Source organism: Centrocercus urophasianus, unplaced genomic scaffold, assembly GCF_019232065.1.
Source record: "Centrocercus urophasianus isolate 14NV4802_14NV808 unplaced genomic scaffold, USGS_Curo_1.0 seq_10, whole genome shotgun sequence".
In the NCBI taxonomy this organism is placed as follows: domain Eukaryota; kingdom Metazoa; phylum Chordata; class Aves; order Galliformes; family Phasianidae; genus Centrocercus; species Centrocercus urophasianus.
The window spans coordinates 86,595,280-86,618,551 of record NW_024884142.1 but is presented as its reverse complement, the minus strand read 5'-3'; the positions used below and the strand labels follow the sequence as shown (position 1 = coordinate 86,618,551).

Here is a 23,272-nt window from a genome sequence, read left to right as displayed (position 1 = left end):
ATAAGTGATCAGGTCAAGGTAAAATTCAGTATATTATGTAAAAAGCTAGCCGTTTTAGAAGAGGGATTTTATTGGTAGCTTTATTCCAACTACTTTGATGTTTTTGATGGAGTGTTCTGTAGGGAAGAGAAAGGTCATATTTACATGCTGCCTATGGTATGAGTTTGTATTAGCAGAATTGTTTAAAAAAAAAAAGTTAAGATCACTACACTTGCTTGCAATTTGCAACAAAACAAGAAGATGAAAGCTTATAAGACTTGATTAATCAACCCTGTGTCTAATCCATCTCACAGGTGGGATTTGAGAAAACTTATCCTAGAACACGCTTGTAAATTCAATGTTGGCACAAAAATAGTTGGTAAAATTTAAAGGAAGCTGTTTATGAGATATAAAACTTTCCTAACAGTATTTTCACTTGTGCCTAATCCTCTGGTACTAACTGTAGTCTACATTTATACATTTTGTTTGAATGCTGGTTTTGTTGCTTCATTAGCTCCCTTTTTCTCTTTCTCCTTTTTTTATCCTGCCTTTGCTGCTGCTTTCCATCTTCTGTCCAGCTCCATCTTTCGACAACTCCCCGTATAGCACTCCACTTCCTGAATACTCCAGTTGCCAGCCTCCTTCAGCACCTCCTCCATCATATGCAAAAGCAGTCTCAGCACCAATGTCAGAGGCCACACCGGAGTATGCTGTAGTGACTTCTGCACCACCGACTTCCACTCCCCCTACACCGCCTCTAAGGCACTCTGCATCACGTTTTGCTACATCTTTAGGCTCAGCTTTCCACCCAGTTCTTCCCCATTACGCTACGGTTCCTCGTCCACTGAACAAAAGTTCTCGGCCCCCTTCTCCAGTGAATGCCCCGGCGACGTTACCTCCAAACCCAAAGCCAGTTGCCTGGTCTGCGCCCAGTTTTGCCCCGCTTCCCCCATCACCTCCAGTAATGATAAGCAGTCCGCCAGGCAAAGCCACCGGTCCGAGACCAGTCCTCCCAGTGTCGGCTTCTAATCCAGTGGCTCAGATGCCCGCATCTCCCACAGCTCCTAATGGGCTTTCTGAGAATGTGACTTATGCGATTCCTTCACCTTCTACCTCAGGTCCAACTCCACCTCCGCCGCCTCCTCCCCCACCACTGCCTTCCTTTCCGCCTCTGTCACTCTCTGGACCTCAAGCTTCTCCTTCTCCAAACTCCCCTAATGCCTCGACTCCCTCATCCAAGCCTAGTGTTCTCCCTTCTCCCTCTGCAGCTACCCCTGCCTCTGTTGAGAACTCTCTAAACTCTGTGCTGGGAGACTCCTCTGCTTCTGAGCCAGTCTTGCAGGCAGCCTCTCAGCCGATTGAACCTACGACCCAGCAGGGTAAGGCTTTCTGTTATTGCTACTAATTCACTAATGAGGATTGCAGTCCAAACCAATTTGTATCAAAGCCCTTAACTGCTCTGAAGAATTAATGAAATGCTTCAAAAGTTGCAGTGATCTTAATACCACAATGAAATACCATTTGGAAACTGGTAAGGGAGAAGAGCCGGCAAACTGTGATCTGTCATAAGTAAGATTTGGGTTTCTTAAGCTCTCATCGGTTGAGAACAGAGCTTGTTGAATACTTAATTGGTAAATCTTTCACTTTTAGGTTATTGAGATCGTTGTATTAATAGGCAGCATCATTAGTTTCCTAATGACAGTTGAAGCACAATGTGTATGTGATTTTTGGACATGTGAATGACCTTAAGTGGGAAATAATTTAAACCACTTTGGTACTTGTAATGTAGCTTAAATTTTAGAAAGTAGAGTGTAACAACTGCAGTTCTCTTTTTCTTCTATTTTGATGTATGTGCTGTGTGCACACTTAAGGTGGTCTTATGGTGTTCTAACAGCTTAGCAGATGACAGTCTTAAAAGACATTCTACCAATACATTTGATTTACATCAAGTAAATGTCTGTGTTAACCTAAATCCTGTTTTATACTAATTTAGCAGATTTAGGTCTTACATACATAAATCTGCAGATCGGCTGAGGGTTTGGATAGAGGGAATCCAGGGGAATAAATAGCTTCATCACACACAGACCATGCAGAATTGATCCTGTTGATGCACTGTCTTTGCATTAAGTTGTGAGCTGCTCTGTGATTGAGTTGGCAGTAGGGTGACTGGCCTTAGTTTTATTATGGAATGAAAGCAGGTACTTGGATGGTGAGTGACTGCTAAAGAGTTTAAAGTGTGTTTGAATGTACACAAGAGTTGTTAGCATATTAGGAAGCCAGGGAGTCTTGCATGTGCAATTCCTGATTTGAGACTGCAGTTCTGTAGTTGAGTGAGGGAGCAGAAAGAATGTGTGGGGCTGTTTTCTTAATCATTGGTTCTGAAAGTGTTCCTATAATATAAATAGTTCAACAGTAATCAGAATATTCTTTATTCAAAGCATATTTTGTATTGCATATCACTGTGAATTTAAAAAATTAAAGGACTCATAAATAAAAAATGGAGGAGCTTGTCCTCGTCAGCTTAAAATGTCAGTCTTCTAACTCACTAATTAGTGTTTGTGTTTAATTATTGAAGTTGATTTTTTGAGGTACTTTTTAGAGGAAAGACTTTTGTGCAGGTTTAGAAACTGGTCTTGGAACTCGCACTTTTCCAGGGTTCACATGCTTGGTGTGTTAAATGATGTTGATAAAATGAGAAGTCATTTTCTGTTCAGCCCTGTTTTGAGAAATAATGCGTTTCTTCTGCGGTATTGTATTCTTACTTCACTTGACCATAAAAGCTTTGCCTGTTTCCCTTCAGAAGGTTCTTGGTTGCAGCACAAAACCTGACTGGAAGGTTATTGTTTTTAAATGGCTCTGAAATTGTCTTGTCTCTTACAGCGTGCTCTGTAATAATTCCAGTGCATTAGTAAGAATGGTCTCCCCTGCTGAAACTTGCAGTGTTTTCTTGCCTATTAAAAAAAAAGATACTGGTATTAACCTCTCGTATACAAAGAACCTGTATGGCAAATGAATTATCTTCAATATCCTCACTGTAGGCTGTTGTTTTTTTTTTCTCTTTGGCACTAGGTGTTGTCCAAGGACCACCTGCACCTCCTCCCCCACCCCCGTTGCCCCCAGGCCCAGCCCAGGCCTCAGTAGCAGCCCCACCACCTCCTGGCCCACCGCCACCACCGCCACCTCTCCCTTCATCAGGGCCTCCACCACCACCACCACCTCCTCCGCTTCCCAGCCAAGCTCCCACAGTTCCCCTCCCTCCTCCTGCTCCCCCTCTTCCTGCTTCGGGGTTTTCAGCTGGATTTGTGTCTGAAGAAAATCGCCCACTGACTGGACTAGCAGCTGCACTTGCTGGAGCCAAGCTTAGGAAAGTATCACGGGTAAAAGCAATTATTTTGTTTCTTTTTCTAACTTGTATTTGTAAGTTCTCTGTTCCTGAACTGGCTGTAGTTTTTGTTTCAGATGAATAGTAGTGTAAAACAGATAGGCTTAATTCGTTATTAAAAAGCATTACAGGATGTATTACTTCATATTCCTTTTGCAAGGAATTCTTTCTAATATGCTTTGCTTATTTCAGCTTATATCATTGCCAGCTACAACTTCATTTGCACATATTTTGTGTTTTGCAAAGGGTGAAGACTCCTCCAGTTCAAGTGGAGGAGGAGGCTCTGCTTCATCTAAAACAGACAGTGGCCGTGGAAATGGGCCGCTTCCCTTGGGAGGCAGTGGCTTAATGGAAGAAATGAGTGCCCTGCTGGCCAGGAGGCAAGTAACAGTTTCTGTGCTAGAGCTGTGTACTCATCTTAGAGGTAGGATTTTGGTGTCTGTTTTCAGCCAGCGTAAAGATCAAACAGACATCTGCATTCTCATGTGGTTGTTTTGTGAAGTTGAGAACATTTTGTCAATAGCTGTTTTTACTCAAGTGCAGGTGAGTACTTTTCTTCTCTGTAAGTCTTTGTGCAGTAGTATGGGCTACACACTTCAAAAGGATAAGGAATTGCAAAATCACTTTGGCAAGAGGGCTTTGTCCCTGAGAACATTTTGAAAGTTGTTTAACATTAATATTAAATTATAAACAGCTTGGTATCTAGATATCTTTAATTACAGTGAACAACACCCTTTCATCTTAAAGCCATGATGATCTTGGTAACTTTTTTCTCTGCTTATAGGAGAAGAATTGCTGAAAAGGGATCAACAGAGCCAGAGCAGAAAGAAGATAAAACTGTGAGTTGAGAAATTGTATCTACTTCACGTTACTTGATATTTGAAAAAGATCCTAATGCACGTAAGATGATCCATATTTTACCATATTAATATACATTGTCTGTTTTGTGAATTGTGTGCTTGTATGTAACATTACTGAGCAGCACCATTAAATCTCTATGAAAATTGTTTTAAATATTGGACAGTTGAGATTCATTTGCTGAATTCACAAGAGTCAAAAGTATTTTTTTTTTCTCTCTGACACTAACTCCTGCTTCCCTTATTCATCCTTTTCTCTTTCTATTTGATCAGGAAGAATCAGAATCTTCAACCTCTAAGGCTTCTTCAACAAGTACACCTGGTAAGTAGCATAGATTTGTGAACTCTGAGACTCTTAATACTAACTTAAAGATAAATTTCAATCAACTGTGTTGCACTTTTGGAGTATGGTACTTACCTCACGACCACTAACTGGCATTTTACTGTAGAATGACATCTACTGAAAGCACTGTGTTTAATATAGCAGCCCTCCTGTGTCTAACCTGTGAGGCTGGTAAGTGGAAACAGCAAGCTGTCTTTTCAGTCATGTAAAAACACACTGGGTTGCTATTTTGTTTCTATGTCTCACTTGAATGCGAACTTTTACAATCATATGTAACAGTTACCGATTACAGGTAGTTCAGTAAAGGTTCAGTCCTGTAAATCTATTCTGGATTTAGAAGCCTGGTGTAGAAATTCTTTAAGCACAGTTCTTCTGCTGATACATGACTGTGGCAGAGTTAGGGAATGTGTAGTTCACGTTTCTGCTGCAGTCTTTAAGGAAAACTTGTATGTCAAGTGTTTTGTAGTCAGTCAATATGTATTATCAGAATGAATACTGTAAATACTTGGATGTCACTCAGGTCTTCATAATGCAGCGTTTTTTTTCCAGTCCTTCAGTAGTACCTTCTTAAACATTCACTTCCCTGGCCACCACCCACTGTGCATACAAAGGAGGAAGAATGTGCCATACACCAACATTCAGTATGCTTCAACTTTTTGTTGATTGCTTGCCCATGTGTATGTTCCTTCAGTAGATAATTAAGCCACTCAGAGTTTTGCAAGCCTTAATGTTGAAAATCATTGCTGTAGGGTGAACAAGTTCCAGGTAATCACTGTCTTTGAGATAAAAGGAAGAGTAAGGAGCTAAGTATGCTTTAATGGAAATAATGAGAAAACTGTTACTATTGTGATACAGCAGGTCTCCTAAAGAAGTGAGGTTGTGAGGCAATAAATGACTTTAAAAAGAAAAGATGGAAAACTTGATTTCTTTCTTATCTTTGGAATTTGCTCTATTGAGGCAGAGATGTTAACCTTGGGAAAACTGACTGATTTTCAAATACTGTTTCTAATAATACAGACCAAAAAGGGGAAATCAGGAACAGTGGAAGTGGCTTCTTTGATTGTTACCTCCTGACCAGCAGGGTATTCGTTGTTTGCCCCTCCAAACTTTTTGGAAATATCAGATGCATCCAGACCTTTGGCTGTTTCATCACACAGGACGGATTCTACTTCATTTCTTGATGATAGAAAATATTCTGACAATGGCATGCATCATCATTGAACATGTTTAAGAGGATCAAAAATTCAAAAACATGATTGCAACAATGTGCTGTGGGGCAAGATAGTACAAACCATGTTTGAAGAAAGTTTTGTTAATAGACAAGAATGAAATGCAGAAACTTCCAGTGAGATGTTTAGAAATGAGTATCCTAAATTTTTAGGAAGTAGATTTGCCTTTTAGAACAATAGGTTCATTGCTACTATCATGAATTTAAATGCAAGGATATTGCCATGTCTGTCCCCATTCCCTTACATCACAGAATTTGTCATGGTACCAAAGTACTGTACTCTTGGGAGAGGAGCCTTTGGTGAAAGGGTTTTGCTGCAGAAGTGGGGATTGGTGAGGGAGTAAGAACGTGGTAGTGGCTAAGCATGATGGTTAAAGTTGACCTTTCAGAGGAGCCTGTTGTCTGAAGTGTGGGAATGGAAAAACCTAGTCACATTGTTGCCACAAGGTAGAAACGTATTTAAAAGCTTTTTTATGTAAGGAAGAAGGGTGTTCTCCTTGCTTGTTTGACTTCCAGAAACTTGAGGGCAGATAGAAATATCAGGGCTGCCAAGTGGAGGAATTGAGTGAAACTGACATGTAGAAATACCACTGTGAAGATGAATCCTTTCTCTGCCCTTTTTGGTGGAGTTACAGAGCGGTGGTCATTTTTGGATTTTGTATCTTTGAGTGAGGAATGTTATGAACTGTGGTGATTTTAGATGCTCTATGTAGTCTTTCTTTATTGATAACCACCTAGTCATTGTCTTAACTATATGCTGAGCAGTCTGAACAGTAGATCTGTCACGACAGTGCTTGTAGTGTTAATTTGAGCAGGCTGCTAAAACATTAAACAATTACTGTTCAGCTGCAGCATGTGAGTGCTTGGTCTAGTTGTGTAATTGTCTAATTACCATTAACAGTATGATTGAAATTGTTACGTACAAAACTTATATTTACTCTTAGGTGCTGAGCTTGCCTTTCCTATGTCTTGTGCTGTGAGCTACGAGTGTTCCAAATTCATTGTCACATGGAGTATGATGTTGAAAGGGGAGAAATTTCTGCTGTTTTGAGCTTGGATCTCTTTGGCTGTATTTTTATATGTCTTAGCTCTTGTAAGGAGTTGCACTCTTTTCTGTTGCTTACAGGGAGAGTTGTGGCTTGATTAGACTTGTTAGTCCGTCTCTGCAAGTTTTATATTCCTTGCAGGAGAGTGAACACATTTTATTTAGCTTTATGCAACTGTGTAAGTTAAAACATGTTAAGTAACGGAAACAAAACAAGCTCAGAATTATACAAGAGGTTACAGACATGTGAAACTTGAATACTTTTGCTATTCCAGCTGGGTAATAATTCCCATCGTTGGGCCATGGTGAAAGTTTCCTCAAATAATCTTGCAGATACAGCAAAAACAGCTCCAAGGCAGGATAAGTCCTGAAGTGCAGAACAGCAAATCAATAAAGCCTGAGACCTATTAGTAGCATTTGTAGCATGTAGTTGACTGGCCACAGACTATTCAAGTAGAATTCTGTAGTTTAAATGCTCTTCTTATTGTTTTTGTGGAATTCAAGAGAACTTCCTGGTTTATGTGAGACACAGATCGGATTTTTACACCTCTCAACTTGCCCAGCTTAAGCAGAGTTGAAGAATACAAGGAATAAAACCTGACCCATAAGAAATGAAACCTTTGTGGTTTGTGGCTATGTCACGTGGAAGGGCAAAAATCTCATTCACCATGCGGTAATGCACAATAAGCAGTATTTAATTGAACTGTTTGCCCTGTTTTGCTGTTATTTCTGTCCAGAGTTGAGAAACAAAACTGTTGAGTTAAGCTTGCTTTCACATATTACTTCACGTTGCTGTAATAGATTCAGCGATTGGGTCAAGGTTTCTTGGAGAGGATGCTGAAAAAAACTGAAAACAGGCTTTGTAATGGAAAGTGAAGCATTAGTTTGTATAAAGATGGAAGGATTGTTTTAAACTTGAGTACAGATTATTCCATCTGTAGACTAGGCCCAAAAGTCCTGTCTCGCAGTGTGTAACAGCATACTTGACCTTCATTGAATAAGCTGCCCATGCAGTAGTAGAGGTAAAACTTTGTCCAGTATCACGTTGTGGTAGGTAAGCTAATAGCTTTCTGGATCCATGTATAAAATGTACTTTTTTTGAGTTAAAATTGAGTTAATTTTGAGTCTTGTTTTGAAAGAGGAAATTATGCATTGGAACTCAAGACTCATCTTTTTTAGGAACAGACTTTGGTAAATAAATATCTTGCTGCCAAAAGATATTCTAGTTTCTGTGAAGTTGTGTTGCTTTATTGAAACTGACACTGAATTATTGTTACATAATTTGTTAACATGCTAGGAAAACTCTCAGTTTAAAAACATACTCAGCCAGTATCTGGAGCTGACTGGTTATGGTTCCAAAATTCAGTGTTTCACATCTAAGGCAATAAAATACATGAAGTAAGGCAGACTGTCTTCCAGCTGGTTTAAGACTCAACAGGCATTTACAATGGTTAGAGCTGAAGTGAGAAATAAAGGTGCTACTACAACATAAATGGCTGTAGGATTAAAGTAAGATGAGATAGCTTAGTGTAAAGGAACTAAAGCAGTGTAATTTTAAACAAACAGAAGATTGACTTTGCCAGCTACTTTTCTCACATATTTATACAATAAATAGAAGACAGCGATGTTTAATCTTCTTTTTTTTGACAGAACTAACAAGAAAGCCTTGGGAAAGAACAAATACAGTAAATGGAAGCAAGTCGCCTGTTATATCCAGGTACTCCTTTTCATACCAGCAGTTATCTAAAAAGATATGTTTGCTGTTCTTGCTCATGCTGCTAAAGAGCTTTTGCTGAAGTAACAAGAAAAGAATAATCTTACTAGTATTAAAGCAAGATTTATGGGTTGAAGAATGCTACTGTGAAACTGCTTTTGGCAGTGTTAACTAAGTATGAAGTATTGCTTTTGAGGAATGCTGACAAGTGAAATTTTAGTAGTAAAAGTGAAAAGCCAAAAGATTACTGAACAATTGCTGTGCTATCTTTGTCTACACAAATGTTTTAATTATTTCTATTTCCTTACATTAAGTCTGAAATTTCCTGCAATGGAAACCAAGTTCAGTGCTATCATTTGTATGTTCAGTAGTAGAGCTACTGAATAGCTTTTCTCCTTCCTGTTTCTGTGTGTATTGTAGTCCAGTAACTTACAGTATCTCTGAGCTTGAAGATTTTAGTGACATCCACTCTGCTATATTTCTTTACAAGCCTTGACTTGATTTCTTCCAGCTATTCCTCAAGCTGGTACATCCTGCATGCTTTAACAGAGCTCTTTTATTTTCAAATACATAAAGGTATGAAAGCATTGTGTGGAGGAGAAACTTATTACAGAAAAAAAAGAACTTGTGAAAGGAATCCTAGAGAGAGTATTTTAGATTTCATATTTTTTTGAGACATGGCTGATTTGAGTCTTTGGACGTAGGTTCTGTGTATATACAATTGAAGGGAAAACAGTGCAGTTAATAAACAGGGTAATTTTCCTTATCAGATTGCTTTGGGAGGTCAGAATATCTTTGTATCTTCATTTGGCCTGTCCTTACAGCTTTAGTTCCTATTAAACTATTGCATACAGCCTATTTCTCTGATGTTTTTTTCAGTTGGTTAAATGGAGAGGTTACTTGGTCTGTTTTAAAAGGTTTTCTGACCTAGAAGAAATTACAGATATTTCAAGACTACTTCAGATACATTAAGAAAATCTCTCCTAGCTTTTGTCTTCATCACCCAATGGAAAACGTTGATAGAATGCAGACTGATCAGAGCCTTGGTTAATGTATTCTCCATAAGCACTTAAAATTAACAATTCCTGGTTGATCAAATATCGTTATTGCTTTCCAGCACTGTCACAACATACCAGTAGGTGCCATAGCATACATTTTAGAATTGCTGGTAAAGTCTTCTAGGCAGTGCTTAGTTTACTGTGCCAGGCTGACGACTCTTTCATGGAACTGAGGAAAGAAAAAGGTATTAATAGAAGTCTCTCTGAATTATCTTTGCATTATTCTCAAAATTTTCTACGGTTTACATGCCGAACTTGAGAAACAGGTTGTTAAAAATTCCTGGAGTTAATTAGTGAAAGGATAGTGCTACTGAGAACTTGCCACAAAGGGAATATCTTTCACCTGCTCGCCTAGAAAACCTGTTTCTGAACTAAACAAAGAGAGTGTGGTCTTTGCCAGCGATTACTGGCAAGTAATCAGAGTTTTCTTTTGAGAGCTTCCAAACAGATAGACAATAAAGGATTTGTGATTCGGAATGAGTGTTCTAAATATTTTGAAATAGATACTATCCTACTTAAAAGTAGGGCTTTTTTTTCTAGCACAGATTTTTAAGACTTGAGTTATGTGTTTTTCACATTTCTTGGTACGTGCAATATAAAACTCTTGGAACAGAATTAATGAGACTCCATTGTATTCAAGGTTTTAAAACTGAACGTAAAGAAGTTCTATTATAGCTTGTTAAGGTAGTGTTTCTCCCCCCCTCGTAGACGGGAATCTCCATGGAAAAACCTCGTTTCTGAAAACAGGTTCTATGATTCATTAAACAGGTATCATCCTGTTGGGACTTGAGACTTTGTAATAACTGTTATTTACCCCAATTCAGGGTTGGACTTTTTGTACATCGACTGGTAATCACCACATTGTTAGGTCCCTCTTCACATTTTGACTATCCGGTTGAACTCTTTTGGAATGATTAAAAGAGGCGATTTCACAGGCAAATTGAAGAACCCATTTAGAATTCATAGTAAATACTGGATTTCTGGTATTCACCTATGAAGTTATAAATTTCTGTTGGGTGTGCCGTGATTTGGGCAACCTGCAATATTTTGAGAAGATTTTTTTTCAGAATATTTATTAAGAATTAATTAAGAATTTTTTGAGAATATTTTTTCAGAAATGTTAGTTTAGATATATGGGAATAGCATTCAGTTTTCCAGGTGACTTTTTATTTCTGCTTGCCACAGATTAAGTAAAGGTAGCAAATAGATTTTTACCTGACCTAAGCATATGAAAGAATAAAAGACTCATTAAATATAAAATGTTTCTTTCGGGGAACCATTCACACATTTTAAAATATCACTGTATATTTCTAAGCTGTAAATTTCAGTTTCTGTGACAGTAATCATAAAAAACTGACATTGAAAGCCTTTGGGTTTTAAAAGCTTTCCACAGTTAAACTTCTTATAAGAGTCCCTTTAAATTATTCAGTCATATTCCAGCTTTGTTTTTCATCAAAGCACTCAATGTGGTGAATACTACATCTTTTGTATAAAAAGTTCGACTTCTAGCTACTTCTCTTGGGTGGTGTATTCTGCATGTTGGCACGGAATGTCATCTTTATCTTGCATGTTTGGTTTAAGATGCTTTAGGGACTGTGAAGATTGCTTCACTGTCCTGCTAGGCGATGCTATGAAAAACCACATGGGAGAGCTCTGTAGCCATCTTAGGGCTAATGGTTGAGATGTTCTATTTGCTAATATTCATAGCTAACGTCTGTCTTAATGGCAGCTGCATTCACCATTCATCTCTCCTCTGAGCAAACAGAAGGAAGAGAAGGATAATTTGGGCAGGGGGAAGGCAGATTTGACTGACAAGTAATTACTAGTTTACAAATTATGGTCTTCCGTGTTTGGTTAATGAAGTCTTGCAAGACTTCTCAGAAAGAGAAAGTTGAATATGTTCCTACAACTGAGTGACAGTTTATAAAGGTGTTCACTTACTGAGCCTCTTACAGATGCTTGCAGGAGAAGATAGCGTACAATTGGCAGATCTATCTTGTTATTGTGGAGATCTGGAGCAGAAGAGTAGTAGATCCTTGTTGTTTGATTGCATTTGGGAGGAAATGGATTGTTGGGGATTTTTTGTTATTGTGGTGGGTTTTTCAGTCTAGTTCAGTAAATGGTATAATATTATTGTATATGGGAACAAAATGATGGCTAATCATCAGCAACAATATACCAAGAATCTGAAAAGCTCATGCAGTTCTATCTGGAGTCAGACAGTCTTTGAACTGTCAGATATTAACCGCAGAAGTAGTATTCTGAAAGTCAGATATGTGATGAAGCATCAACTGACAAAGTTCCCATCTCGAGAGATAAATATTTTTGTGTTTTTTTTAGCAAGGAGTTCTTTCATAAGAAACTTAGCACTGTCAGCACCTAGAGATTTTTGTAAAAGATTTCAAACTGTGGTTTGTTTTCATAGCATTAGCACACACTGTACATCTTCTGGTGGCTACAGGGTGAAATCTCTTTTCCAGTTGTTTCTACTGTGAAGTTACATTGTCTTTCAATTTCTAACTTAATCACTGGATCATATATTTCATTTCAGTGTGTTTCAAGTCGAGTAATGTTAGCAGTGTCCATTTTACAACTTAGGTTTATTCTGATTTGATCCCACCTGAGGAATAGAGCTGGTATAACAACATGAGATGTTCCTGCATCTGTCTGCCTTACTGCGAAGTCCAACAGTGGAGGAGCAATTAAATGCTGCTTCTGCTGACTGTTTTGTTTGGTTAACTGTTGGCAGTTTTCTCCAGAGTTGGTGCCTCTAAACTGCACATAAGTAACTTCTCAGGGCACAGAAATAAGCATGAAATAAACAAAACTGCTGAGAGATGTCTACCACTGACCTGGCTGCACTGGTGTTCTTACTTCTGTTTAACAGCATGAATGGATTCAGGTGTAGAAATGTGAAATGTCATGCCACCAGTACTAGTTGATAGCTATGAATTTGTATTAGAATAGTGCTAGGTCTTGCAACTTTTGTGTTCCATGTTGTTTCTCTTTCTTTTTTTTTTTTTTTTTTTTTTTTTTTTTTAACACAGAGAATCAATAAGAGGTAAAAGTAGGAGAATGCAAACCTGGGGAAGTTTTTATAGTATCAAAATGACAATTTAGTGTTATTTAGTGTGGTGGTTGCAAGTCGCACTTGAATTGTTCTTTTGGCTAGCAAATAAGAAAATCTGTTAGATCTTAATTCATCAAGATGTTCTGTTAGTGTTAGAAAAGGTAGTATAATTAGGCTATTTCATGAGGGATAAGCCACTGTGTTGTAGCGAATGACACCTGAAGGTATTGATTTTGTTTTAAAAATATAGAGGTTCACTTCTTTTTCTTGAGTGAGAGCACGGCTTGTCTGCTAGCTAAATTATTTGTTAATTAGGTGTTTTTGAAGCAGTGGATATGCTGCTTGTGTTCATCATGTTTTGCTGTATTCTGGAAAAAAGTGTGTGAAAGAAAATAAGCTGCAGAACCGTACCTTTCCTGCTGGTTTATCTTTTTGCTGTGCCTGATCAACTTCTACCCGAATAAATAAGGTTGCACAAGCAACAAGTCTTGAAAAAGGCAGTGTTTGATTTCCTCCTGTTTCCTCCTGAAGTTTCTGAATGAGAAACTGGGCTTAGACCAGGATTTTATTGTTCAGTGATGCTACATATATGGACAGTGGAATAGGTCCCAGTTTATTCTACTAACAACTTACCCTTCCTTAAACATAACATACTAAGGTAATTCTAATGTTGGGGAAGCATCTTGAAATTAACAGCCAGCAGTTCTTCTAAATGCTTTTTCGTTTAACGCTTTGTAGACTAACAAAGACCGTTAGGCAGGATGTAAAAAGTAATTCAGGATGGCAGAACATTTTTCCTCCTCTTGTCCCACACCATTATCAACCCTGCTTTAGACAGCCCTTTCTGTATTCCTGCTGTTAGTCCCTAGCTTCCATCTCTGCTCCTAGTTGTTGCATATGCAAGGCCCTTTGAAAACGTAGGAAGTACATGAATTTGGGATTTGCATGTTGGGCAAATGGAAGAGATCAGGAAAACAGAAATGACGTGATTGAGAATTCTTTTATTTTGGAATTCTGTGTTTTAACAATGCAAAATGATCTCTGTAAGCAAATTTAAAAAGTCTCAGAGTATTACATAACCTAAACATTCCATAGACTAAAAAATGAGAACATCATCTCAAATATTACATGATTAAACCTGCTGCTGTTAAAATATGTGTTCTCAGAATCTTTACAAAATGATTCATGAACTAATATAGGTTGAAAGGCAGATTTGGAAGCCAGGCACCTGCTCAGAGAAGGAATTAAATGAGGTTATTCAGTCTTGTTCTTGCAGGTGATGCCACAGCATGCTTCTAGTTCGCAGATTGGTGTGTAGTGGTTAGAGGAAACGCTTCTTGGAGAGAGCCTTATCTGAAATAACTAAGTAGTTGAAAAGGGGAAAGATACAAGTATTTGATAAGGGGATCAGTTTTTCACATACGTGATAAAAAATCAGAAACCACTGATAGTGAAATATGTCTGCTGTTGTTTTCAACTAATAATCTATTCCTATGGTAATCAATATTTACAGTGTGTGGAAGATGTTCTTAGTTGTTGATTCCCATTCTGTGTGGTATTTTGGGTCTAACTGATTTTTTTTTCCACTTTTTTTTTTCCATTCTGATTATTTAATATTGCTTTGATGGATGAATATTAGTAAGCTTGATGAAGAATTATATATGCCTCAGTAATAAATGACCAGTAATTCACTGATTTATTTTTGTACTGCAGACCAAAATCTACAACAGCGGGGCAACCCAGTGCCAATGGAGTACAGTCAGAAGGTCTAGATTATGACAGATTGAAGCAGGTATGATAGTGTTTGGCAATCAATTTCATTATGGCAAATTCCAGTTTGTGGCTGGGGCTAACTTGATGCCAGTTCTTCTTTGAACATTTTGCTTCTGCATGTTTTTTTAAAATTCTATTTAGCAATTATGCTAGTACAGTATTCTATCTTAACTACTTCTCTTTCTTGGTGAGCACTACTGGAATCAATGTATAGGACTTCTACACATATATCTACTTTTCAATTTACCTGCAGTAAGAAGGCACGTTTCAGGTTTGGGAGATGAACTTGTAAGATTGTGGAATATAAATTTCAGAATGGTTAAAGGCTTATAGAAGGCTGAAATTATTTTGGATTTCTCTTAGTAGAAAACTAAAGGTTAGAAAGCTAACCTCTTGCTCTTCTGTCACAGGATATTTTAGATGAAATGAGGAAGGAGTTAACAAAATTAAAGGAAGAACTCATTGATGGTAAGTATCAGTTTGTTATCATTGAGTCTCAGAGCAAATAAAAATGCAGTCTTAATTTGTTTCTGGTTTCTGTTCTGAGAATTAAGTATTGGTAAATGTAAGTTTGCTATCTGTTGATATTCTTTCAATTGTGCCTGTGGTGGTTTCACTGTGAAAGTTAGTTGAACTCCACAGCACCACTCTGACTCCACCATCTCAAAGGAACAGGGAGAGGAAATATGGGAGGAAAAAAGGGCTCGCAGTTCTAGACAAGACAGTTTACTAAAAGAAGGGGAAAAAAGGCAAAGGCTGTGCAAAAGCAGAATGCATTGGCACCAAGTGTTCTGTGTATGTGCTGTATTTGAATACTTTGCAGTTATCATTAGTATCATGTGATTGTAGATTGGCTATTTCTATCATCAAAATACTTCACAGCTGCTGGAAATGTATATTTCAAAACTGATAACATGCAGACAATGGCTGTGTTTCCACCTTCTACACTTGTCATGCTCAGTCTTCAACATAAGATTCAGACAAAAGAATGTTCACAATTTTTAATTTTTAGAAGAAGATACAAAGTGGTCTTCTGTAGTCATGGGAAATCATGTAGAAAGAACATTCCATACATCCATGAATCGAGTAGTAAATAAAATTACGTCAATTGTAGCGGTGTTTTTTAACACATTAGTGTAGATTTCGTTTTCCTTGTGGAATGCACTAAACCTGAGTATGAGAGAGGCTCTCATTAAACTAAAACCAAATAAGCCCACACTCATGCTTCTTGATATCTCCAGCAAGTCTACCATTGAGACGCGGGATGGAAAAATAAAATGTTAATGAAGACTGCAGAGGGGAGAAGGGCACTGCCTAGCTGAGAGTTCACATCATGTGAAGCTCCATTACATATGATTATTCACTTTCTGTGACTGTTTTAGAAGGCTGAGCTTTCTTTAAGAAGCTAGTTATGTATGCTGACTTTCTTCCTTGTTTTAAAATGTATGATTTGTTCATTTCTCTTTCTCCGTAGCGATCAGGCAGGAACTGAGCAAGTCGAATACTGCATAGAAAGACTAGTACTAAGCCGATGTGACTCTTTAACTTGGTATAAAACTGACTACGTTTGTGAGCTGTTAGAAGAAAATGGAAACAGACACTTGGAAGGAGGGAGAAACATCATATTCTGAAAAGCTTCAGACGCATCACTCTGGTGATATGCTATTTCCCTCCTGGTTTGCAGCTTTTTTCTGACCTTTACAGCAGGGTGGAAAAGAGTCTTAAGGTTACTGTAATGGTTGTGCAGAAATTCCTACACCTTTCAGACAAGATCACAGTGCTTTGAAGTATACTCATGTCAAAATAAAATTGCACATGTTTCAGAATTTGTTGTTAAAGAAAAAAAAAAAAACAGGGAAAAGCTGGGGAAGGCTTTTCAGAGAGGTTTTCTTTATTAATGAAGGATTTAGCAAGTTATACTGTTGTACTTCAAATGTATCTCAGGTTTGTCTTCCTATCATATCTGATGTTTTCATGAATAATTAAAAAGATCAGATGTGTGTAAGTTCAGTTCACAAATATGGAACAATTAGAAATATGTACTTTTAAAGGGCAATATTTGTAAGTGAATGACCTAGACAGTGTTCACTTGTGAAGATTTTGGAATTTTACGATAGGAAGCCTCTCTAGTTAGCCTTCATGCAATTTTATAGGAAAAAAAGAAAAAGCAATTGCAGTCCAGAGTTTAAAGATGTAGATGCCTTCCTACATTGTTACAATGCTTTACCAAATCTAAGACTTCTACATAAAGCAAATCAGCAGTCAAATGTAAATCATTAGTATGTTGTAGATTTACAGTAGATTTTTGGGCTTTTTTTAGATTTATGCATGTGGACATTTTTGTAATGTAACACAACACAGCTTTTTAATTAAAAAAAAAAATTGCATGTCACAGATATTAAGTAGCCTTTTCATTTTTAAGGCTTAATTTATGCCCAGAAAAATGTGGGATGAGGGAGGGGGAAGGTGACACATTTTTTATTACTTTCTACACTTTTTCTTCATCTTACATGCATGTGTAATAATGAGGAAAATGTGACTTTATCAGTAACCATGTTAATGGAACCAGGTACTTAGTCTTTTTTTGTATCTTTTTTTTTCCAGTTTTGTATTTGAAATTCAGTAACACTTCCATAATGGTTCTGAAACTCCCATGAGAATCTAACTCATTTTTTGATGAGAGAACAAACATTTAGACATCTAAATTACTGAGGATGCACCTGTACAAGTGTGTGATTCTTTACCTTTTTACCATGACTCTCTGCTTCACTGTTTTCTGAGACTCCTTTTCTGATTGGTTAATGAAACAAGACAGCAGTTAGTTACATTAGAAATATGGAGCATCAGATCACAGTAGATCTCCCCTTCTAATTTATCTGCCACCTTCCTTCCAAAAGAAAAAAAGAAGGGAAAAGAAAAACCCTACCAAAACCACCACCAACAAAAACAGCTGCTCCACACAATCCAAACTGAAAAACAGCAGTGCTGTACCATTGGTTTCAGTCAGTAATTTGAGAATCATTTCCAGGGAGGATGCCACCCTTCTGTTTCCCCAGGTTTTCAGGTTGTTTTTTTTTTTGACTCTGTGCACTTTGGTGGCATAGAATTCCTGTGACTTGGACCTGTAGTGTTTTGGAAGAATAATGCGGATCGAAATCTTCCCCTTTCCTTTGCACTGTCAGTTTTTCTGAGCCATAACAGTGCCATGTTTGCTTTGTGATCTGTGCTAATCTGAAACAAAAGTTTACTTGCTACTTTTGGAGAGAATAATGTTTCAGCATAAAAGTATGCGCAGCTCCATCCCATGGGCAAATGCTTTTGATGACATACTGTCTTAAGTGCTGAACACCAAAGCAAAACAGCGCTTACTGGTTTAGAAAAGCTTAAGTTGGATTTTTTTTTTTTCTCCAAACATTTCTTTTTTTTCAAATCCTGAGAGAAGACTACAGTGGAAATATTGCCTAATTCAATTCATGAAACCATTTTTTAAAAGAAGAAAAAACTGTTTTTCTGCATGCATTTCTTGGAGGCGTTAAAAAAAAAAAACAAACCCGTAGTAACCTTGTAAAGTACAGTTTTTCTCAAAATAAGAGGAGGCATTTTCATCTTTGTTATTGTAACTTTGTTTTACACGGACATTTTCAGCATTAGGGAAGTTTACCCTTGTCAGAAATCATGTTGGGTTTGTTTTTAGGAGAGTTGAGGAGTAGCTTAGTGGGATAGTGTGAATGGATATAAGTGGTCCAAAATTAAACGAGAAGCGACTAGGTTGTGCAAGGAACTGGCTTATGCACTAAACGTTTTGTGCCTTGGTCTAAAATTAACATGATTTCTGTTCAAAAGAAAAGGAACAGATGTCTTCTTTCGTGCTGCTTCTACATACATACTTTCTATGATCCCAAGTTGCTGAATTGGTTCTTTCCAAAAAATCTGATTGAATTAAAGATTACTGTAAACATTTCCTGTCATACTGACAGTTGCACCATTTCCAGAGATTTCAGTATTGAAAATGAGCTACAGAAGCTAAGGTTATTTTGCCTACTGGTAACTAAGTTCTTTGATAACCATATTGTGGTGGTTCTGTGCTTTTGTATAATGGATGTCTTAAACTGAGGACAGTTTAGGGGATCCTTTCTGATTCCAGGAAAGCGTTGCTTTCCTCAACACTGTGATCTAATCTGTGATAAACCTGTACTATATACAAGTGGCTAACAAGTCAACCACAAACAAACTGAATGTAAAAATCTTAGTGCTGGTGCTGAAATCTCTTCAGACAGTCATAATTTCCAGTTCATTGTTTTAAAAAGTTATCAAGCATCAAGTGTCAATCGAAAACTGAAGACGATCACTAATGAATGTTGAATTTTCATGCATTTAGGTTTACCTTCTTTTTAGTTTCTCAGTTCATTCTCTGCTATTTTTACCATATTGTGTCATTTTAAATTTCTTACATGCTAACGTTTTGTTTGAGCGAATGAAATAAAATTGCAATATATACACGTTGCCACATTTCTTTATGGAACTTCATGGAAGAATCTCCTATGTTCAATACTAAAATTCTCAAACACTTTACTGACTGCTAATTCCGTAATCCTTGGTTTCACCACTCATTTTTGCCTTTCCTTTGGACGATTTGGTAAAGAAAATGAAATACCTTACATGGAGTGTGTGACTGCAGGGACTGTAACGTTCATGAATGATAACGTACATAAATTCCAATTCATTTTCCATGGGATTTTATTTTTGTTCTAACATGGCATGGTTTGGTCTCCGTATCCGCAGAGAATTTGGAGGGAAGGGAAAGGGAAGGCTGATGATAATTTCTGGAGTGTTAACACATTTGTTTTGGTGGTTATATTCATTATTTAGTCCTTCAGCTTGGTTTTAGGTCATTCTCGTCCACCAGGAGTTGGAGTCAAAACGCTGTTTCAATGCAGTACTGGTAAAACAAGTCCCGTAAAGTGGTTTTGGTTGCAGCGAGGTACAAGATGTTTTATAAATAAATGGGGTAATTCAACTTTGGCAAACATTGACACCAGCGCCATATTTGACACCAACTGTAACAGCTGTTAAAGGGTTGAGCTGTTTTTTGTTTGTGGTTTTTTCTTTGTTTTAGTAAAATTGTCACTGGATGATAAAGCAGTCTGATAGAACCAGGGTGGCCTTTTGGCAACACTCATACAATTCCTCATTTAAATTTCTGAATGCTATTGTGAAATCCGTCCGTCAATGTCTAGAGATGTATGATGTTTGTTCTTTAATGTTGCATACTGTAGAAATAGAGAAAGTGGTCTGAATCAAACTGATGATTATGACATTTTATACTGCTGATCGTGACACTATAACATTTTTAGAATTCTTGCCAGGATATCTCAATAACAATCATATAAAGCTTGCAGAATGAGAAGATGCCCTCTTTTTCTAGTAGGTGGACATACCTAAGCTGTTGGGGAGCAAGGAAAAAGCTTCCAAAGCTATCCCTGTACACAGGCTTAACAGTTCTATGTTTTCCTGACCTCATAAGTTCTTACTGTTGGGTTTTTGGTAAAGAGCAGATGAAAAAGAAAAGTTATTTCAGTGGAAGTGGGGCCAGAGCATATTACTTCAGTTAACATTCACTGAAATTGTTTAAGAACTGTCTTTGGAATATGGAGACACTGAGGATTAAATGATCTAAATCACATGCTATTTAAGAAGGTCTTAATGGAAGGGGGAGAAGTCTGACTATTGCATATATTACTGCTTTTACACATTTGAAAGAGTGTTTCTTTTGTCAGACATTCATATGGGCTGATTTCAACGTAACTATTTACTTCAGTTTTGGGGGATGGTCACCTAAGAATGTTGAAATTTATATATGACTGGCAATATGTTGAAGTTGATTTATAATCTTAATTAAAAAAAAAAAAAAAAAAAGTATAGCTTGTTGTAATTGTCTGAGATAGGAAATAGGACTTAGTTCCTAAATTCTTTGAAAGCTCAGCAAAAGCTTAGGCCCAGGAGTAGTGCCTGCTTGTTAGCTGGTAATCAGCACCTTCAGGTAGTAGGTCGGCACAGTGATGTCAGATACCAAGGAGCTTTGTGGAATTGCCTCCATTTTGTAAGTGGATCCCAGGTGTTACATAAACGCCTTTTCTAACTTTTGGAAGCTTTGGTGTCCCAAATTTTACTCAGTGAGTATTTTTTTTTACCTTCTGTCCTACCTTGGTAGACTCTGAAGTAGGAAAGATGATGAGTGATTACTACAGTAATTGTTAAGCTACAGGGACCATCTCCTCCCTTCCCAGCTGTATTAGAGCTGTTCCTGGTCAGACATTTTCACTTACCGTTGTGACAGCATTTCTGTTCTGCATTTGCTTAAGCACAGTAGAGTTGGAAGTGCTCTCCCATGATCATCCCATGCTTAGATTCTTAAGTGTATTTCTTTTATCAGTATCATGTGCCTGCTGGAGCCACTTGAGTCCTGACTTTGGACAGCTTTCAACTCAGCAGTCAAGTTATTGTTGCCAGTTATGCCACAAGCTGAGGTGACTCACCAGGAAAAGAAGGAGAGCAGATGACTTACACATATATGACTGAGCCTCTTACCCTCAGTTAGGGATAAGTATTCCAAACCTCTGTCTCAAAGGTAGGAAGATTTACATCACCTTTGTAAAGGATTGAGTTGTATTGTTAATTGGATGATTGAGGGCCTTCTTTTGGGAAGACCTTTTTGAGAGGAGACTGCTTCCCTCACTTTGCTAGGACTATGGGTCTGTGGATGGTCTATGGCAGTTTGTCACTGCCACAAAGCTTTGAGGCTGCAGCAGATGAGAAACTTGAGAACTTTGTCTCTGCCGGGGTATGGTGCTCATATCTGAGGAAAAAAAATGGCCAATAATGTGCCTTACAGTCTCTACTGAATAATCTTTGTGTTTCTAATGGAAAAAGCTCTCCACTGCTCTCAGTCCTGCAGGCTGATAACATGCTAAAGGGTCAGAAATGGAGAGGGGCTCATGAGGATTCCGGTCCCGATAGAGTTGCTCCATCATGGGATTTCGCAGGGTAAGTGAAAAATCTTTCCCTTCGTATGGTGACAGGTGACAGAAGAGGAGTCCTCACTAATTGCACAGTGCTGGAAAGTCATTGGCAGTCTTAAAGGGCTGTTGTCACCTACACTGACTTTATCAGGAGGTCTTCAAGAATTGAAAGTGACAAATGAGAGAAGGACATCTTCCAGTTCATTCTGCCCTTTGGTAATGGAATATTTGCTTGCTAAGGCTTTCAGGCTACGTGCAAACCATCACCTGCATTCAGTTCTTTAATGATGGACCTGCTCTGTCAGTCTGAAGCTATGTGTGTGAAGTCAGGCTCCTGACAGTTTGTGTTTGAGCTGGTTGTGGGGAGGGGGAAAAGGACTGCATAGGTTTGTTTTCAAGAAGGCTTAAACATCTTTATTATTATTATTATTATTAATTTCAAATTTTGGATCATCTGAGATGAAACTCTGTCTTTTTGTTATGCTGTTTACCATTAGTTGCATGGAAGTGTCTGTCTCAGTTACAGAAGGTGAAGCAGATGCCATTTCACAAGTTCCTCCCCTTGAAACTATCTTTTTTAAAGTAGGAATTAGTCACAAAGTGGAAGTTAATGCTGTTGAACGACTTGAGTGTATACAAAGGGATGATCACAGCACCCAGTAGCAGCTGGGGGGAGGACAGTCCTGACAGACGCAAGGAATTAAATGGCGGGAGAAGTGCAGTGCCTGATAAAGACTGTGTAGCTGGAAGGGGATTGGAGTTAGCGTAGGGTGCACGGCCATCATCTGATTATCAGATGTTCTTATTCCAGCAGTAAAAAAGAAATACTCATTGCCTTTTTCCTTTTTTTAATCTTTATTTTTAATCTACTTTGGTTGTGTTGCTTCTTGTCCACACTGTGGTGTGACAGTGTCACATCTTCGCAAGATCACATTCCTACACAGATCTCAAACTGCACAAGGGGTGAATGTACAGATTGCATACCAGTGACTGACAACTTTCAGGTTCTCTTTGTGTAACAATAAAGCATTCTTCAGACAGGACTTTTGTACAAAATAATTTGCAGGTGGAAAACATCCAGACTCTGTAACTTGTGTTGTACCTTGACCAGTGCTGCTGCATTATTTTCTGATAGAACCAGCCCCTGAGATACAGGTGTTCATTTTGTTTTTACATAGTCTGTTAGTCTACATTAGTTTTCAAATGTATTTTCAGCTGTTGTTTCACTTGTGTAAATGTTCATGAGTTACTAATTGTAATTGTAGTAGAATCAGGAAGATGCTCTGTGCTTGCATTCAAGGACAAATGGTTGTCCTCAGGTTGAGTGAAACAACTGGGTTTGCTAAGCGTCTGCAGTTAGCTCTGCAGGGTTACTGGGAAGAAAAATACAGGAGCTGCTTGGTCATAGAATCATTCATGTTGGAAAAGACCTTTAAGATCATCATGTCCAGCCCCAGCCCATCCCACTGTGCCCGCTGACCACATCCCTCAGTGCCTCGTCTCCATGGTTCTTAAACACCTCCAGGGACAGTGACTCCACCGTGGGCAGCCTGTGCCACTGCATCACAGTTGTCATAACCAAGTGCCTCTGCAAGTAACCTGAAGGTGCAGATCTGTGCATGTGAGTGAGGGATGGCATTGAGTGGTGTGCCTTCAGGGAAAGGAGATCTGAAGAGTAAATCAGAAGCACAGAGAAGTGGTAGAAAAACTTGAGGACTTCAAGTTTCTGTCAGTCACAAATGCGGTGTTTTGAAAAGGAAGAGAACTTCAGAAGGCTGTGAACGTGGCGGTGTGCTTAGTATGT

General features: G+C 38.1%; 1 protein-coding gene across 5 annotated transcripts in view; it reads left to right on the top strand.

Moving 5' to 3' along the window:
• The window catches only part of ENAH (ENAH actin regulator), an 87,193-nt gene extending 68,237 nt beyond the window's left edge, over window positions 1-18,956 (top strand). For 2 of the 5 annotated variants that reach the window (XM_042809655.1, XM_042809639.1), the window contains exons 6-15: window positions 1,248-1,358; window positions 3,049-3,356; window positions 3,608-3,741; window positions 4,146-4,200; window positions 4,492-4,540; window positions 8,485-8,551; window positions 10,315-10,374; window positions 14,390-14,468; window positions 14,860-14,917; window positions 15,924-18,956. In XM_042809655.1, coding sequence (XP_042665589.1) covers window positions 1,248-1,358; window positions 3,049-3,356; window positions 3,608-3,741; window positions 4,146-4,200; window positions 4,492-4,540; window positions 8,485-8,551; window positions 10,315-10,374; window positions 14,390-14,468; window positions 14,860-14,917; window positions 15,924-15,961 — 959 coding nt within the window. In that variant the 3' untranslated portion in view covers window positions 15,962-18,956. The remainder of the gene's footprint in view (window positions 1-1,247; window positions 1,359-3,048; window positions 3,357-3,607; window positions 3,742-4,145; window positions 4,201-4,491; window positions 4,541-8,484; window positions 8,552-10,314; window positions 10,375-14,389; window positions 14,469-14,859; window positions 14,918-15,923) is intronic. The other 3 variants (XM_042809666.1, XM_042809647.1, XM_042809673.1) reach the window with 3 other exon arrangements.
• Window positions 18,957-23,272: the final 4,316 nt, after the last annotated feature.